The sequence below is a fragment of the Nymphaea colorata genome, chromosome 2 (genome assembly GCF_008831285.2).
Source record: "Nymphaea colorata isolate Beijing-Zhang1983 chromosome 2, ASM883128v2, whole genome shotgun sequence".
NCBI lineage: Eukaryota > Viridiplantae > Streptophyta > Magnoliopsida > Nymphaeales > Nymphaeaceae > Nymphaea > Nymphaea colorata.
Window position 1 is genome coordinate 11,065,722 of NC_045139.1, and position 19,657 is coordinate 11,085,378.

Sequence of the window (19,657 nt, forward strand, 5' to 3'; positions counted from 1 at the left end):
ACGTTGATCTCCCACCAAACTCATTTGAACGGATGAGGTCTTATAACCTACTTTGCAGACTCCCTCATAATAAGGCAACTGACTGAATAAATGACATGTTTAGCTCAATTAAAGGACATTTTCTCCATGTTACAAGTATGATAGCTTGGTTTAAGGGTGCTAATATATCAGGTCTTATTGCATTTGAATCATCCAAATATATGTAGATTTGGATCTCTTTTAGGGTGGTCAAAAACAAGAAAATGGCAGTTTAATTCAAAAATACAGTTGATGATTTGGTGATAATAAGTTTCACATTTTTAATCAAAAAAACGTTCTACCAACTAAACTTCAGGTTATCACTATCATAAGATGAATTTAACGAGATAAAATGGCTTTAGGGACTCAATGAATACTGATATCATGTTAACTAGTATATATTGAGCTCTTTAATCATGCACATTATTGTTAATACATGCTTACCTATGCTCTATATCAGTTAGCTTATTTAGAAACATCTAAACTATTTGGATGAACATCTTTTCTTTACCCAAATAGAAAGTAGTGTTGCATTCACAAATGCCAAAAGAGGAGGAAGGTCATCAACTCAGGTGGTTGTTTGGCAGGCAGCATTAAGATAAGTCAGCAGTTCAGCACCTTCCTTAGCATACTTTGTTAAAGTTCAGCTAACTCCAGCTATCCCAAGAAAAGAAAGAACTTCTCTTACCATTTCGAGTAAAATTTTATGTAACATTTGATACTAACCTATAAAATGTTCTGAAAGTTTAAGTTGCCAATCGTTTATTCTCCAAGAGAACGTACTTTGCATTTAAGTGACGCCAACATTCTCTTAACATATGAAGAAAATTTAATTGCTTAACTCAGATATTTTCTTTCTGTTTTCTTCTTTCTGCAAAGGCATTACTTACAGGAGTTCAGTTGTAGAAAATCTCTGCGATCAAATTGGGAACGAAACTTGTTACTCCGGAGCTTCTAATTTGGAGAGGAATTGATGAGGTTGGCTGCAATTCCATTTTGTTACGCAAACGAGCAACCAGATGTTCCCTGATCAACCTCCACATAAGGACCATGCCCAATGCAGCTAGGTCCTGATACATAATAGAACTGAGCCTATATGAGAAATCCCGTGTCTCTAGCAAGTAAATCTACTCCAGACATGTGTGTGTGTGCGTATATATATATATATATATATATATATATATATATATATATATATATATATATTGAAATCAGGTTGCCAACATCCACTGCCTGATGAGTTTTTTTAAATTTTGTGACGTTAAAAACTGTCGGAAACGACGCACTCCTCGGATAGAAACCACGATCAATGATTTGTCAATGCAGAATATATCATTTGCAATATTTTTTAGCATCACATAATTTAGTTTTACCTATCTGGCATTAGATATAAATATATATAATCATAAATTTTAATTTTACCCATCCGGCCATATAAGTTGGTCAGCTGATTTCAATTCCCCATACAGAAAAAATGAAATAAACCAACTCCTTTTGTGGCTGGATGATTGTTTTTTTATTTTGTATTGTTGAGGCTCGCAAAAGGTGTATTCCATTGCTAAAAACCGTGATCAAGCAAATACTCATAGCAAATACACCTTTTGTGACGGTTTTTAACGACACAAAATAAAAAAAATATCCTTTCAACTATGGAGATAGCTGGCTAATTTCAGTTTCTCTACATATGTACATATACATCAGAGAGAGAAAGAAAAAGGGTAAGTGCCAAAACCTTAGATGCTAGACCCATGTCCTTAATTTATTTAAATGGATGGTTAGGACAAAAAGAAGATGGGGTACCTTAATAATATGATACAAATTTTACAACTTTTTCTCCTTTGTTTTCTAAACTGTTAATGAGAGAGAAAAAAAATCAGAAGCCCTGATTGGTCCTATGAGTCTTGGCTCTAGGAAAGTTGGATCAGCCACTTGTGGGGAACCTTGATTCTAAGCAACAGGGTAGAATGGAGGTCTAGAAAGATAGATTGGTTGAATAAGGGGATGGTCACAATGGGAACAATCAGGATGACAGTTCTGGTATTACTTGGTTAAGTCATATGCAAGAGGAAGGAGGTGTCAAAGAGGTATTAGTGGAGATTGAAAATACTTGTCTGACAGCAAATCTGGAATTGAAGCATCTCTTGAGATTCATCCAGGTTCCGATAGGCGGAGAGCTGCGGTGAAGTATGCTCCAAGAAGATGTGCATCAAATATAGACTAGCAAATGAAAAATAGACGGTAGTGGGTAGTGAAAACACGTACTCTGAAATGCAAGGAGGTGAATACATTCAAGAAAAAAGGCAATGTTAACTCAGGCAAATCTAAGGTTAAGAGCAATCCAAACTTCAGTAACCATTTTAAGCCTGAGATGGTGTCAGTAGACAACTTGCTAATCTTGAACAGGTGCAGAGGATGGTGGTTGCAACAGTATCTTTAAATGAAGATGCTAAGTTGGAACATCAGCGGGCTCGCTAATGGAGACCACGAAAGATAGCTGTGGCGTTTCTGCAGGTTTCACAATTCGGGGATCATGATTATTCTGGATACAATGTTGATTTTGGAAGGTTTTAGACAGATTTGGCAGATTGTTTGGCCATATGGACTTTGAGTCCAATGTCGAGACTGATGGCTGCCGGGCAAGATTAGTAGTTGGATGGGACAAGCAACAGCTTCTTTGCTAAGCTGAGATTGTATTTTCTTTGGGTTGGATGAGGCTTGATAACGAAGCTTGGAGCTTGTTCGCATGTTGTTTTTTCTCTGCTTTAAAAGCAGGAAATGACCTGGGGACTTTCAGCGAGGAACAAAAAAAAGGCTCACAGAGATATTTTGTCAACTAAAACAGCAAACAATTGAGCAACGGAAAAGTGCTTTGACACGTTAAGCTGTTAAGACGAAAATATTTAATAGCTTGGCACATCTTATTTCACTTGTTAGGCGTGTTTTATAAATTTTTTCATACATAAACTAATTCTCATCCCGAAATCAAATCATGAATAACTCATTCTCATCCTGAAAAATCAAATTATGAGTACCCTGCCCCCACTCACTTGCAACAAGTTATTTGACATTTACATACAACTTTTGCTTTTAGAAATTTGGTATGCTAATTGGAATCAGCAGCATTAAAGCATTTACCGATAAGCAGCTATTTGGCAAAAAACCAGAAACAGAGGACCCACCTTCGGGCCATGATCCCAAGATGGAGCCCATGTATATGAACTACGCAACTTCTTGCTTACTGCGAACTAAAATCTTAATTGGATAAACAGCGGCACTGCATTTCACTTGAACAAACTTTCAAACCCAAAATGGGAGCCATTTTTGCGTCGAGGCGATACGATAAACTAAGATTCACGCAACAAAACAATTTCACAGAAAGAGATTCCACTTACAAGTTCGACTTCTATTGCTAGACTGCCAACGCCAGGACAACAGAGAAAAACAGTGCATCAGACGCTGGAATTTGAGAAATTCAGCTTTGTACCCAAGCGCACTAACAACCAAAAGCTTAGAAATTCACACCCCACTTAACTACCATCTATGGAACTTCTTCAACTGCTAGCATCTTCCTCACATGAGGATGTCCTCCCAAAACTAGGATCTGACTGGGAGCAGGCTTCATGCTACTTGACATGGTGCAACCGTGTAATAAGAAAAAAAAAACTAAACTAATATGCTAATTGTAGCTGGCAACTGCAACGGATTTGCTTTCATAGTTAAATGATAAAGATATAGCATAGACATGGCAACCATTACTCGTCATGCATGGCACATTAAAAAAAAAAAGAACCAAAATGATAGTTGTATCCCCATAAGATCTGTGTGTCCAGAGACTCCCATACAATACAACTTCCTAGGAGCCTCGATTATCAGTGTCTCATGCTGCTGGCTCATCGTATGGCATCAAATGTGATGAAGTTTCATGCCAATTCATTAATTTGTTCTACGGAAGGATGATCTGTTCACAATGAACCATCACGCATTCAAGCAGGTAAGGCACTGTGAGCATATTCACAAGAAATGATATTCACATGGAGTGTTAGCAGAAGCAGCATTGTGCCAATAACTCGTGCAGGAACAGAGGCACCCAAATCAATAAGAATGGAGGCCTCAATTCTGAACTCTCGAATCTAACGCTAGAAGTATTTTCTTCCTTGGGCCCTGGGCATGAAAGCAAACAGAAACAAAAGTAGCATGTCAATTCATGTCCACTGAAAATGCAACGAAAATGTTATTGTAATGACACAGGACTCTTCCAGCAAAATATTTTGTTAAAGCATACCTTGCAGATGGAAAATTGATTTCAGATTGAACTGAACTCATCAGAATATGAATTACACAAATACATGATGATGGGTATTTTAGTGGACCTCATGAAGTCCAAAGACTGTTACGGAGTTATATGTCAATGGAATACTAAGCGACACCTTTCTTTCATACATATATATCAGAATTGTTCATCTCAATAGAAGCCTCTTCCTAAATCATGCATATTTTGTGAACTATTTCCAAAAGAGAGACTAGATTTGGTGAACGTATGAAACAAAGAGAAGTACCATTGGAATTCCCAAAGCTTTGAGATCCTCATCGCCCATGTGAATAAGTGCAGTCATGTCAATCTGATGATAGACAAGTAGACAAACATGAAGTCAACATTCACAAAAAAGTTCAAAAAATGAACATGGAAGATGGAGTTGAGCAAAATGATACACCTCCTCTGCTTGAAATGTAATCAAGTACTTCTCCAGACCCAAGGACTTTAGCAGAGAAGCCACGGAGGATCCTGACTGCAAAGAGTTGGAAAACTTGGTAATGAAAAAGTGCATAACAATAGTGAGTATAGCAATTACTTAACAAAAATGTATTACATTGCAGAATAAACACAAGCATAAGTGGAACCTTTATGGAGGCAAAACCGGTCAACAGACAAGCATTGGATATACAGTATACACATTATACAAGCAAAGCACCTACACTTATTGACAGATCACCATATGACCCTACACTATAAAACATCTGCCTAGACAATCTACAAAGACAAATATGTGCCGAGATGTGTGCCAAATAAACTTGCATAGAGAAAACAAAATCATTCAAAAAATACATAGCAAAAACAAAAAAAGAAGAGAAATAGTAGCCAGATGTACCAAAAAAAGATGCTGATTGGAACTAATGTCCAAGCTAGCTTCAAATGGCATTAAATCCCAAGATTTGACCTCACCCCACGGGTCCTAATCAAAATCTATTAGGCAATCATTTCCCAGTTTGAGCTGATTGTACTCCAACAATTTAAAGTAGAAAATAGTTTAGCAGCTTGATCTTATTGAGATCTTGAATATGGAAGCCAATTAAATTGAATCCCATAAATAATGCAGAGCAACCACTTCATCCTTTATTAAACCAGCATATGCACTTTTTTCTTGCATTATTGTTTTACAAAACGAAGTCCACTAAATATTTGAAAAATATGCACATGGTATGTGTTATGTCATTAGGCATGCAATAAGAAACTACGAGAATCATGGTCCATATGAGTGCTGGAAGCTCATTTGAAATTATTTCATTGGCATTGGTTGGCACTTATCACATACCGCACAAGCTGATAAGTGACAAAAACAGTTCTAACTTCTAAGAAATAGGTTAAGAAGTAAATGCCATGCACACATTGTCAGCAGAAAAGAACTATATTTTGCCATTAATACCTTCTGCTTAGTCTTTTTCACAGAAGAAGGGTTAGCAACATTCTCTTCAGCTATTTCAGCTGCTGGAGCACTTCTTTTCACAACCTTCGCATCTGACATCGGGTTGCTCTTCCGAACATCAGTAGTTGGTGGTACTGGTTGTGAATGACTCATGCCCGATAGCTTTTCTCGAAGATCTCCTGATTGAGATGCTCTTCCAGTCTGTGAACTCTTTCTTTGAAGCTTTCGACGCAGATCCTGGACTCCTAGCTTAGGATCTTTAAGTTCATTTACCATGGAAGCAAACAACCTCATCAACAACATCTAAAGAAAAATAAAACTGTTGATGATATAGAAGATGTCATATTAAGTTCGTACTCGAAACATGAGGATGTTCACTGTTCTCATATAAATCATGCTTCCACTTATCATCATCTTGGCGCTGCCTGCAAAAGTAGTGCTAATGGATAACTCAACAACATGGACAACTGGAAGCGAACAGTCTAGGGTAAGCAGCACAAGCACAAAGACATTGGCAAGACATAGAACAGCACTGACTAACACTTAAAAAAAGGCAAACTGGCAAAGTAATTCAAAAATTCAAATTCACAAAACCTAAACCATTCAGGTCCAAGAAAATTCAAGTACAAACCAATTTGCTCAATAACTGCAGAAACCAATTTTACTAGAGAATAAACAGAAAACATTATAAAGTGAAGACTTTTTACCTGCACAAAACCAGCCTTATATCAACATTTTATTTGCGTTTATATGATTCAATCAACCTTTCAGAGTTGAATAGGTGACCTACCATTTGAAAATGCTTAGGACAATCCCTAGGCTCGCCCAGGCAATCAATAACCTAGGCTTTTTCATTGACAACCTGAACTTTTTGTTCCATTTTATTTCTTACTCTTTTTTTCCTTTTGTTTTTGTTGTTGTATGTGATTTTGCATTAAAAATTAAGAGTATATTGGTGTGTATGCACACTTATATATGCATTATCTTCTTAACACATTTTTTATGTATTAGAATTACAATAGAAGATGATTCTACTGCAAGCAATAAGTTGATTATATTGAGGATCTTTGTTGCCTTCTTTTAGTTAGACTGGTAATCTTAAGTTTTGTTTTAGGATTTTAATTTTTTGTACCGCTAGAAGTGCCTATGCTGGCTTACAGGCACCTAGGCTCTAGGCTCAACTGATCACCTAGCACCGCCTAATGCTTTTAACATACATACCTAACAGCCCAAGATATCAATCAAGCTTTCAGATGAACTGTAACAAACACAGCTAACAGCCCAAGATATTAATCAAGGTTTTAGATGGAGCGTAACACTTTGAGGTTGATAATAAATAGGTAGAAAGTTATATCCCACATATAGTTGCACTCTCAGCGGCTATACTGACTGCATCAAGAAGTTGCTGTTGGGAAAAAAAGAACTGGGAATCAGCTGCATAGCATCATGAAGATAAATTTTACTATTCTGTTGCATGAACACTTATACAAGTGTCAGCCACTTTTAGGCACTAATATTTACACTCTTTGGACAATTTCTAATAGGTGTGTCAAACTTTTCCCATTTAACCCTGACAGAAGCAGTAGAAGTGGAACATTAGCAGTTAACAGCAACCTGAAATTTTTAATATCCAGTTAGTCGACGACTAGACATAGCTAACTTGCGCACTGCTCAATTGCTTCCCCTTTTCTGAATTTTTCGCAAACAATAGTGCCCTCCCCGGCCATCAACATATTTCCTGATTTTGCCTGCTCCTACCCAAAATTAACCTTAATCAGGAGGCATAATGGAGCAGAAGACACTTAACCCTCTGCCTAAAAAGAAGGCTCTCTGTTTTATATTAAAGCATGCTATAAATAACAAGATGCAAGAGTAACAAGCTCCCCTCCACCTTTTCTTTTGGCTAGCCAATAAATGGAGGGAGAAAGAGCAGATACTCCTCTCTTTTTAATACCCGACATTTCATAAAATAACATATATATTTATGATGGCTTCAATAAACACTAACGAGAAAGCTGCCATACACACACACACACACACATACATACATACATATATATATATTATGATGATGACACTTGCCCCAACAATTGGAGAGACCTATAAAACATGCAAATTCTCAATAAAATCTGGATTGAATACCACTACCACTACCTCATAGTATTCTCAACATACATATATATATAGTATGATGATGACACTTGCCCCAACAATTGGAGAGACCTATAAAACATGCAAATTCTCAATAAAATCTGGATTGAATACCACTACCACTACCTCATAGTATTCTCAATGCACAAGAATGGCCAAACTGTACTTGATTGATGGAGTCATAAAGCAAGATGGTCATCATTTCCAATGAATCTCCTTATAGTTGCAATGCTGGCATTTGCACTTTAAGGACAGTGCATGCCTTGAACAGCCAGGAATTGGTAAGATTCACATCGAGAAAAGCATGGGATTACCAGCAATCTAGGAAACATATTGCCCCTACATCTGTGTGACACGGGTACGCCTGTTTTGCCCAGGTACTCGTGTCGGGTACGTGGGTACGGTGACACGGGTACGCGTATGGCTGGGGTACGGCTGCATTTTAAAACTTAAAATTATATTTTCAAATTTAATTTTTTCTCTAATTTTTAATTTTTTCCTTCTTTTATATTTCCCTTCCAATAGGATTCCATATTTTCCTCCCATTTTTCTTTAATTTTGAGATTTTTTGTAGAATATAAGAATAAGACTGTTAATGCTTTTTTTTCATTTGATCATTTTTAGAATTTAAAAATTTGTCATACCCGCATACCCATAATTTTCAAAATCATCGTACCAGAACCCATAACGCCATACCCGTACCCGTACCGTACCCACACCCATGTGACATAGCCCTACATTCTACCATTCTGGAATTTCTGGTTATGTATCAATAGCCCAACGCACACGAATGCACAAACTGCACCTAAAGGTCATGAAGACACAAAGCAAGATGATGACTGGTTCCAAAGTGAACCACACGATAGCTGCAATGTCAGCACTCACACTTTAAGGATAAGGCCGGCTCCTAAAGAAATTGTAAGAATCACATAAAATAGAGTATCGGATGATAAGTAGTCTAGGGGACAAACACATCCTATAGTTCTAGAATTTTGGCTTAGGGATGTATTTAGGTCTTCTAATCCCAAACGCTAGCCAATAGAGACTGCAAAACTTGGTAACATCCAAATAAAGTGATGTCCATCTATTTATCATGTAACCTTAGTTGTCAAGGCACCCAGGCGCGCTGGCTGGCCTAGGCAAAAAAGGTGACCTTCTTTTTTTGTTTTTTTAGTTATGTTAGCCATTACATAATAAAATTATGTAGTTACTGACTGAACTGTAAGCTTCTATTCTAAGTAAAACTTAAAAAATTGTTCTGTTCAGTTATGTTCTGTTCTGTTCTAATTGAATTATTATATTTTGTAAGTAAAGCCAAAAAGTAAAACATGAAAAATTGTTCTGTTCTTGTTTACATGACAGATTAACAGTACATTTTCAGCTTGTTTACACATTGAAAAACTGTGCTGTTCTATTCTAGCTGATGCTTTAGTTTGATACACAAAAGAAAACAAGTCATTTTTATTTACATACTGGACAATGCTTGCATTTCTTATAGACTATTTCAGTTATAGACCTCATAGACTATTTCATTTGAATCATTTCAAACAAAAATCATATCAAATCAGTACATATAATATACATTACAAGTTCACAACAGATTGTACATATAACATATAATATACATATAACACACAAAACACCCTCACAAATGAGAAAATAAATTTGTATTCAGGTTGCAAAAGTAAGGTCTACATGTATTTCTCTGATTACTAGACATGCACAAAACAAGAGAAGCTGGTGGTCTTTTTACCATAAACCTAGGTTTTAACGTGAGTAAGAAGGCTGGCATAGGTTCCACAAAATATGTTTTAGAGCACATAAGATATATACAGAAATTCATTGGTTGTATAGAACATGTACTTAACATATGGCTGGAACTTCCAGTTGACGAGTTGATATAGAATATGTAATTAACGTACAGCAAACTGTACAGTGTACTTAAAGAACAGAAATTATATAATATAACTGCATATAATATAAGTATATACAGTATAACAATGTATAATAAAATTACATGACTTAATTTGGAGGGAAGGTTACTTTTCACCTCCCTATGGACTAGGCGTGATAGCGCCTAGTCCAGCCTAGGTGCCAGTCTAACACATGTCGCCTAAGTGATGGACTTAGGCGACGGGTGTGGCCTCATGCCTAGGCGACACCTAGGCATGGACTAGTCCATGCCTTTAACAACTAAGCATGTAACTACAAGAAATTACATCCAATTTGTAAGAATCTCATTACAAAAAAGAGGGGTAGTACCAAACTTGCATCCAAATAGTGTTACCCACATATTTTTCATCTAATTACAAAAAAACATGTCCAATCATTAGATATTTCATAGAAGAAATTGGTGTTGTGGCTTATTATGATCTTATTGTAGGTAGGCATTAAAGTATACTAGATTTCCAAGAGGCTGCGGCTACCAAAAAAATTGATAATGTCCAACTACCACCACATATTCACAATCTAATTTCAAAAAAGGACATCCAATTACCCAATGTTCCATTATTAAAAGGAAAGAAAATATATTAAGTTCTCACAACTTTAGTGTAGAAACTATAGGTTACAGCCTTTGAAGTAAATTAAATCTTTTTGAGAGTCACCTAGAATATACCGAACACCCCAACAAAATGCCACCATTTATTCAATGGACAATTAGAAGAATACTCATCCAATCACTACATTTCCATTAGAAAAAAGGTGTACTAATTAACATGACCTTAGTATAGATACAGAAGTAAACTAGATTTCCAAGATGAAACTAGAAAATAATGTAGTAACAATTCTAATCATAACTGGTTGCCTCTTAATTCGTATTTAAAGCCCAATCACTCTGAATAACACGTGCCATGAACAAGTACATGAAAGAAGAAGATAACACAACTTCCATAACATTGACGAAGCAATTAGTCTTCATTCTTAAACATGATACTGAATAATGAATATCATCCATTTAACACCACTTGTTCTTTAGGAACGTATAATTTATGTTGTCTAGCCCTACAGCACCAACTGTTCCTGCTCAGACATACAATTACAGTGCTTCTACGCATCTCACATAAACCATTTACGATTGCTACAGGAGACCATGACCCACTATGAAGATACTGAGGCTACATTATGGGAGTTTCATTGTAAAAGGATACTTTCAATTTTCAAGTAAATATAAGGTTAAAAACCACTTTAAAGGATTGGATTCGTATGAATGTCTCACTGCTCCTTTATATGATAAAGCAAAGGCAAATAGGCACCTTTCCCATTCGAAAACATGAACGCGTCACCAATTTCACTAAACATTTTACTCTCGTAACTTCTGAAACCTAAAGTAAAACCTTAAATTTTTTCTTCGTAAATTTGAATGGAATTCTAGCAAGTCCAACCTCACTAGGAATTCGTAGTAGTACACCAATCAAGAATCTCGACATCAAAAGAACCTCTGTGTGCTCATCACATACCAGCGATCATTAGCTCACTAGCAAGATTGAGGCAGAAATGATGGCATATAACGATTAATAATGAACCGTTCAGAACAAAAGGTCGACCCACCAAATCCCAACCTCAGTCTTAATCTCGAGCTCACCTCTTGGTATTCGACTGCCTCCCGCGAGAGAAGGTATCATCAAAGTCTCCGTTAAGTCGTTCTTTTATAGAACGCTTACTTCCCGCAGCCAAAACGCGATCCGCATACATCCTTCTAAAAGCAACAGCAGAAATCGGTCCTTCAAATACCTGAAATTCGCATTTTCATCATCAAGATTGCACAATAGAGAAGAAAAAGAAAATCGTCCAGTTCGACAAATCGGGTACGAACAAAAAGAAAAATGTTCTCCAGTAAACCAGTTTCTAGGGTTTTGGAGAACAAACCTCCGTAAGATAATTAGGGTTTACAGAAATTCCTCGACAACAACGAAGAAGAAGAAGACCCAAAGGCAGATATAAGACTTAAGAAGAACAAATAGGAGAACGGTTCCTCTTCGTCCGTCACCGATTCAGGGACGACGAATCGCCGTCTCTTGATTATGCCTCGGAGATCCACGCACGCAGTGTCGAGGATGCCCCTTCGTGAGAAAGTGGGAAAAAAGCATTGAGGCTTCCTTTATATGTTCGGTTCGGAACTGAATGTTACCTGAACAAAATGTATAGATCCGGGATTGAGCTCATATGGAGCTAGCCGTCTGTCCTTGTCTTTGGTGAACGAGAGTTCATCTTGGATGCAGTTGTGCATCCAACTTAAATGTCCCACTTCAGCTAAGTTCCCAGCTATGCTAAACATGCTTCATGTCAATGAAAAAAGTGGATATTGAAACCTTAAAAAAAGTAATTTTAGAACATTTAAAGCCCTTTTGATGACAGATATTGGAAGTAGATTTTGAGGAAACCCACTTATATAAAACTTGGTTTTCAATTGGATTTTCAAAAAGGTAAGAACTAAGTTATTGTGTTTATTTTTTATTATATTTTATTATTAAAAATGTATTTTATATTCAAAAATTTTTATTTTATATTTGAAAAAATATTTTTTTATTTTAATCAAGCCCAGCCGAGCCCGGGCTTGGGTTTCGAGTGTCAGGCCGAGCCGGCCCAATGCCCAGGTCTAATTACTGCGTATACACAAGTGACGTCAAATGTGTATCTCCCTAGTTCGTGCATTATACCATAAATTCTTCATGCACTAGTAGTAATAATCACCAAATACCCCAACAAAAACATCTTCTCCTCCACTATGTCAGCTACTAGCTCCTGCAATTATCTCATTTTATTTGTTCAAACTATTCTAGGCGTTCCAATAGAGATGCATACCAGAAACTTGTTTAGTAGCAATGCATTTGGTTTTAGAAAAGTGAGAAGCATAATAATGGTAAGGTGTTGGACTAATATAATTAAATTAGAGAGCTTGAATATACTAAACAAGAAGCTTCTCACTGGTGAACCTTCAATAAGTGCATAGGTTAGTGATTCACAAGCCTTTCATGAAAATAATAAGTTGGGTGACTCAAACAAAAAATTAATCTATTATATTCTAAAGACAGTGTCCATCATTATCCAAACTGCACCTTGACAATTATCACTGGAATGGCCCATCAAAAAGTCCCAACATCATAAATAAGGCGGCATAACGAGTCGAGCCAACTTGGGCTCCACTTGAACTCACTAAAAAAAAAAGGTCGACTCATTTATAAACGACTCATTTATAAACGAGTCGAGCTTGAGTTTAGATTTATACTAGAAATGTTAAACGAGTCAATGACTCCACTTGTTTAAACTGGGCTCGACTCAACTATGTGAAAGTGGCTCATTGTTATTGAATTAGTTAAATGACTTAAGTGATTTAACTTACACAAGTTAAGTGAATCGAGTTGAGCTCGAGCGTGTTCTATGGAGCTTGAGCTCGACTCAGCTCGTGTACAGCCCTAAAAGTTGATGTTGTAAAACACTAGATTATTCTAAGTACACTTGAAGTTGCCCGTCTGTATCTTCACCAAGTCAAATCTTAGATACTACATCTACCCGGCCATTGTAAATATGATAAAGAACAAAAAAATGCTAAATGGAAGGTGTTGTTATGATTGAGCATGCAGATATTGCCACATTCAAAGAAGAACTATTTGTTTTAAATTAAATAACCACTGCTTTAACTAATCCACAACATTCAAGAATCGAATGAAATAACTTTAGATCATTAAAGAAAAGTGGACAGGACATTGTAATCCAATAAGGATCAACTGGGGGATAGCTTTCCAGCCATTTATTCACAATAAATGAACGTGTACAGTGAAAAAGAATAAGACGCACATCAAAATAGTAACCACAAGTTATTTTAAAACCAGGTTTTGAATGTGTCACCCAAATAAAAAAAAAAAACGAAAAATGAAGTTTATAAAACTCATTAAAAACTTTGCTTTCATAAACATTAGTTTTTACTCATCCATATGAAATGCTCCTAGAAGCTACCATGATGATTGCAAAACCATTTTATACAATTGACTTATTTGAGTCGTAGAGACAAACCAAGCTTGCCACTTCTTCGTCTCCACTAGAATTCATTATCATTTGATATCACAATCTCCTTGCAATATTCACAATAGTTGTATGTTTGGCAAATATATATAACAAAATCCAAATGCATGGAAATTCATCCAAAAAAAAAAAAAAGATATTTGAGTTGAGCTAGTGGCAAAGCCATAAATTTTGGCTAATGGGCACTAGTTAAAAAAAATATTAAATCCTTAACAGTAACAAAATATATATATATAAAAGCAAGTAGTTGAGAGCACCAATATATAAATAAAGGAATTACGTGAGATCATGTTATTCACGTAACTCCACCATTGAATTGAGTTGTACTTCATCGTCGTCTTCAGTTTCCCTCACAAGCAACAGAGCATTCATTTTAATTATTATCATTATAAGTTTAAGAGAAAATTATGAAAACTTTTTACGTACATCAGGATACTGAAAATTCAAGGAATAGATTCCTGTTAAAATAATCGTGTGGGAATCTGGAGATTACAGGCCGACGATGAAAATTGATTAAAAAAATATGAAATTGGTTTAGACAAAAAATAAAAAAGAGTACGATGCATGAGAATAAAAGGGCCGACTGAAGTGGTGGCCCGCCACGCGTCCCTCGTCGTGCGAGAGAAGAAGAAGAAGAAGAAGAGGAACCTGCTCAGAGAAGAGAGAGAATGAACAGGAGCGTGCCAGATTGGATGAAGAGCTCGCTGTGGCCGTCCTTCGATGATCGGCACCATGCCATTGTGGACACAGCAGAGACACCAACTCCAAGAAGCTCCATCCCTCCTAACCAGCCTGATACCGCCGTCCTGCCTCCCCCTCCTCAGAGGGTGGTCTCTTCCCCCCCTGCTCCTCTCTCCCATCATGCTTCTGAAACTCCCAGGTCGACTCCGGCTCCTTTACTCGAAGACGCCTCCCGCGGAGATCGATTCCATGCTGCGGTAATCCCTTTTTGGCACCGTCTTCGCTTTTTCCTTCCTTCTCCTGTGGTGGTGTTATAGAATTGGAGTGATTGTTTCGTTGAGTTCGTAACGATCTGGTTCAGTTGTCGAAGAGGAATATCGATTTGGCAGAGTTGCGGATGTTAACGGCGGAGGGTGTGCCGGATTCTGGCGGAATTCGGTCGGTTTTATGGAAGGTAACGGATCAGGGAGAGATTTTTTCGTTTTGGTGATGTAGGACTGTTAATCGTTTTGGAATTTTATTATTATTATTATTTATTGTTCGTAGGTTCTTCTGGGGTATTTGCCAACCAACAGGGATTTGTGGGCAGAGGAATTGAGGAGGAAACGAGCTCAGTATGGTTCTTTTAAGGAGGAACTGCTGCTTAGCCCTGTGAGTTTTGTCTTGGTGTCTATCTTTTCCTTTATTTTAGTAGAAATTCAGAACGTGGAATATCTTCTTTTGAGAAATTCATGTCATGTAGGCATTGGATGATTTCCCTTTTCCTTCGAAGAGTTTGATTCTCTAATTTAGTAATTTGCCATTCGATTTAAAAGTACTCCGTTTTATTATTCTCCATTCCGCTTAGCCATTGAACTGTTTTAGGGAAAGTACTTGGTCATAGTCATTGTGCCTTGTTTTTGTTCTCATTGTTTCCTTTTGGGGTTCTCCATGAGGAGATAGGTTTCTCCTCTCACTTGGTCAGAAAGTACATAGAAAACACAAAAATTCCCAATTTTTTCTCGTTTTCTTCTCAATTCAGATGTCGGCTTGTTTATGATTGCATTCCGTCTATTTTCTTCATTTCTTTCCGAGTTCCTATTTTCTTAGAGGATGGCTTCTGAATCTTTGCGGGGTTAGTCAGTCAGAACTTGCACGAAGGCTAGAAAAATTCAATGGGATGGAAAATGAAGACAGCTGTGCAGGAAGCGGTTTGCTGCATAGATCAGAAATAACTCATGGGGAGCATCCTTTAAGCCTTGGAGAAACCAGTATCTGGAACAAGTTCTTCCAGGTATTGTTGGCAATCTAAAAACGGTTTGCATTAGTACTTTTTTTGTTTCATAGATGCCATGGGCTTCTGGGTCCCTACCAATTGCTGTAGTTCTCTAGGACACAGAAATCATGAAGCAAATTGATCGGGATATCAAACGTACTCATCCTGATATGGATTTCTTTTGTGGGGATTCTCCATCAGCGAAGTTGAATCAGGTAATCATCATTTTTAGGGATCCAATGGGATGTGGAGAAGTAAAATAATAAACTGATCCAGTGATACAGTCTTCAAGTTTAAACGGGCCCTTCTTTATTGCCTATTGCAGGAAGCATTAAAACATGTGCTAGCAGTATTTGCAAAGCTTAATCCTGGTATACAATATGTACAGGGGATGAATGAAATATTAGCTCCCCTCTTCTATGTGTTCAGGAATGACGCAGATGAACAAAATGCGGTAAGCCATTGCTCTTGCAATTTGGTTGTAGTGCTGTCAAATTAACTTTTTCTTGTAATCCATTTGGCAAACTGGAAGTTTATGTTGGCTTCTTCTTTGGGCTGGTAGGATTTTTCATGAAGATGAGAAATGTGTCTTTCTTTCTCTCTCTGAGCACTTTCTTATTTTCAGGCACAAGCAGAGCCAGACTCCTTTTTCTGTTTTGTCACATTGTTGAGTGGTTTCAGAGATCATTTTTGCCAACAACTTGACAACAGTACTGTGGGAATCCGGTCAACAATGTCAAGGCTGACACAGATTTTACGAGAGCATGATGAAGAACTCTGGCGTCATTTAGAGATTACAACTAAGGTGATATTCCTTTCCAAGCAGTTTTTTTTTTCTTTTTATCCATGTTTAGCTCCAGAATCACTTATATTTTTCTTCTGCAAAAGGATTACTCTATTTTGTTTTTGTGAGCCTGCATGAAGGTTCAAGACAATCTATGTCTTGTCAAGGGTGTCAAGTGTTATACATCTTTCTTCTTAGTTATTCTAGTGTTCTCAATAGTTGAAGGAATCATAAAATTAGTTTAGGATGTCATGCAAGTTGTTCCTAGGGTGGAGGGTGCCTCTGTTGGCTCAGAAGATGAGAGGCTCTTTGACTTTAGCTTAATCTGAAAAAATTACAAATACCAATTCTTCAAGCTCGTTTCACTGGGCAACCATAAAAGGTGCACATTGATTTGACATGCCTGGACCTTGATTTCTCTGATAGTATGTAATTTTGTGCTACATTTTATGGTATCTGTTGCTAATATGATGTTCAAGTCAATTGGAACTAGGAGAAGCATATAGCTTATTGCAGTCTCCAAGACTGTTTCATGTGATATTTTGGCTTCCTTTATCAGTAGTGATCCTGAGTGACATCTTCAATGTAGAGCATATACATGGATTTGGATCAGGTGAATTTTCATGGTGCAACTATTAGATTCATGGTCTATTAATGTGCTAAATGATTAAAAAATTGCTGCAGTTTCGGAATAGGTGCTCTATTTTGTTGATAAGTGATTAACAACTAACTAAGATCGGGAGGTTCAGATGGTGGTTAAACAGGCAAGCAGTTTCTTCTTCTCCAGGGCTGATTAATCAAGATGATTTGATAAAAACATTAAAGAAAAAAGGCTTAAATAAGGTTTTACTTTCTGTGGAGCAGAGTGCTGCTACAGTTGAGATAGGCCGACTGGTTATGGATCACGCCAATGATCTTAACGACTATTTTGCTGACTTGAATATACATAGTTTGTAGGCTATGTTCTATATCAATTTTTGGTGAAGGGTTTGGGCCAATCCTTTTGTGCTTGTTGTTAAGGTCTTTTTCGGGGTTTCCCTTTGTATATAATCGTTTTGTTGAAACAAGGGTAGGGGGCCTAACCCCCAAGCAAGCTCTTTACTTCAAGGTGTTCAAATTCAACCCATTTAGAAAGAGAGAAATTGGGTGTGTGAACTCTGTCTCTCTTTCCTTCTCTTCTCTTTTTCATCTGAGCATGGTATATCTATGAGCTGGCACACCTAGTTTATGGATCTCCTTAGAACCTTGATGTTGAAACTCAGGATATGCAGTCCTGGCTGCAATCCTGTAATGAAAAAGAATTGCTTGGTTGAATATGAAAGAATACCTAGGATCTATAATAGGGACAACTAGGTAGGACATGTCCTGTGTTAGGTGCGAGTGTGGAGTGTGGACACTAGTGTGGGTGTGGATGCTGGTAGGAAGCATTTTCAAAAAACTTAAATGCATGGATATGGCCATGTGTGTGTGTGTGTGTGTGTTTATCCAAACGAAAAAGGTACAACGAATGAGTTTGTCATGTCTAAGCTGTGTTCTATACCTGCACCCATGTTCAGCCATGTCGACATGAGGACAGTGCCCTTTGAGGAGTATAAGTGCAAAATCGAATATGACAAACATGCACCTTCCACACCAGAAATTTTTGACTTGTGTAAGATTGTCATTGTTTCCTACGCACGATCCAAGGAAAAGAAAAGAAAAGAATCTTGTTGTGTTCTATTTTGAGCTGAACCCCATGAATGATATCCACTGCAGAACCAAAATATTGCTGCTCTACTCTATTAAATTTTAGCTGTACAGGTTTTGGCTGGTAAGGGCTCAACTTCTGGTTGGATATATATATATATATATATATATATATATATATATATAGAGAGAGAGAGAGAGAGAGAGGTTAAGAGAAACAATCCGGTAAATGACTTCCATCATCTGTTGCTTGCAGCTGCACTGGCTTGTGCAAGTTGCCTCTATTTTTTAGCCATGGGTTTTGATTTTGGACAGGCATTTGCCTTTGGATCTTTTGCAGGTAAATCCTCAGTTCTATGCATTTCGGTGGATAACACTGCTTTTGACTCAGGAGTTCAATTTCACAGATAGCTTACACATCTGGGATGCACTTCTAAGTGATCCAGATGGCCCCTTGGTAAGATGTTCTTTACAAGGAAAAAAGGGTAAAGAGAAGTCTGCGCATCAGGTTGAAAGGATTTCCTTCATTTGGAATGTTTTTTGTCATCTGTGTGTCTGACATCCGTTCTTCTTCCAGGAATCCCTGCTTAGACTGTGCTGTGCTATGCTCATTCTCATACGAAAGCGTCTCTTGGCTGGTGATTTTACGTCTAACCTTAAATTGCTTCAAAACTATCCATCAACAAGTGTCAATCATCTTCTTGATCTTGCTGATAAATTGCGAGGCCTTCCAATTCTATAGCTCATTCTTCAGAGACTCCCCAAGTTTCTCACCGTTGCCTCAATAGAAAGCACAGCAGCTAACGTCATATGTTAGATGATCGGTTTGAGCCGAGCCTTCTTTTTCTTCACTTGTACTCCATTCTACTTGATTCTCGTATCCCTATTTGGTTGGCTAGTTAAAACTTTTGCCCAAATTAATTTTCTGAACATTCTTTTAATAAATAAATTTGAGATGTGATCAAGTAGAATTTAGTAACTAGATCGCTTGTGATGGAGTAGAATCCACTTACTCGATACTTGTGATCAAGCAGAACCGAACTACTAAATCTTCCATGTGTACTTTCTCCTTTTCCCTGTTCATATGTACTGTCTTGGAAGTTGCATACCAAAATGTAATGAAATTTTCTCATCGGATGTAACATCAGAACATTTTTCTTTTGTGTTCCGTGTGGAGTATTTATTCAATAAGAGTTTATTTGTTCCAATCGTACCCTATAAATATTTAGTTCCATGTTTTCTTTTCCGACCCAACCATATATTTAGTTAATTGGAGGCAAACAAGTAGTTCATTTAGTTTATAAGAAATGAAGTGGCAAGAATGAAGCTTTCTTTGCTAGCATAAAGACAATTTGTAAT

General features: G+C 37.2%; 2 protein-coding genes across 2 annotated transcripts; one reads left to right on the forward strand and one right to left on the reverse strand.

Annotated features, from left to right (window-relative positions):
• Nucleotides 1–3,708: 3,708 nt before the first annotated feature.
• LOC116249181 (uncharacterized) lies at nt 3,709–11,961 on the reverse strand. The gene is made up of 7 exons (XM_031622359.2): nt 11,739–11,961; nt 11,455–11,603; nt 6,078–6,145; nt 5,721–5,977; nt 4,731–4,805; nt 4,575–4,637; nt 3,709–4,179 (listed from the first exon to the last, which is right to left on the reverse strand). Exons 2-7 carry the CDS (start codon nt 11,562–11,564, stop codon nt 4,129–4,131), a joined length of 624 nt encoding a protein of 207 aa, XP_031478219.1. The 5' UTR covers nt 11,565–11,603; nt 11,739–11,961; the 3' UTR covers nt 3,709–4,128.
• A 2,546-nt stretch (nt 11,962–14,507) lies between these two features.
• LOC116247367 (TBC domain-containing protein C1952.17c-like) lies at nt 14,508–19,506 on the forward strand. Its single transcript, XM_031619529.2, has 9 exons — nt 14,508–14,830; nt 14,935–15,027; nt 15,120–15,224; nt 15,697–15,846; nt 15,945–16,043; nt 16,154–16,282; nt 16,454–16,633; nt 18,639–18,755; nt 18,876–19,506. The coding sequence occupies exons 1-9, from the start codon at nt 14,561–14,563 to the stop codon at nt 19,038–19,040; spliced, it is 1,308 nt and encodes a 435-aa protein (XP_031475389.1). The 5' UTR covers nt 14,508–14,560; the 3' UTR covers nt 19,041–19,506.
• Nucleotides 19,507–19,657: the final 151 nt, after the last annotated feature.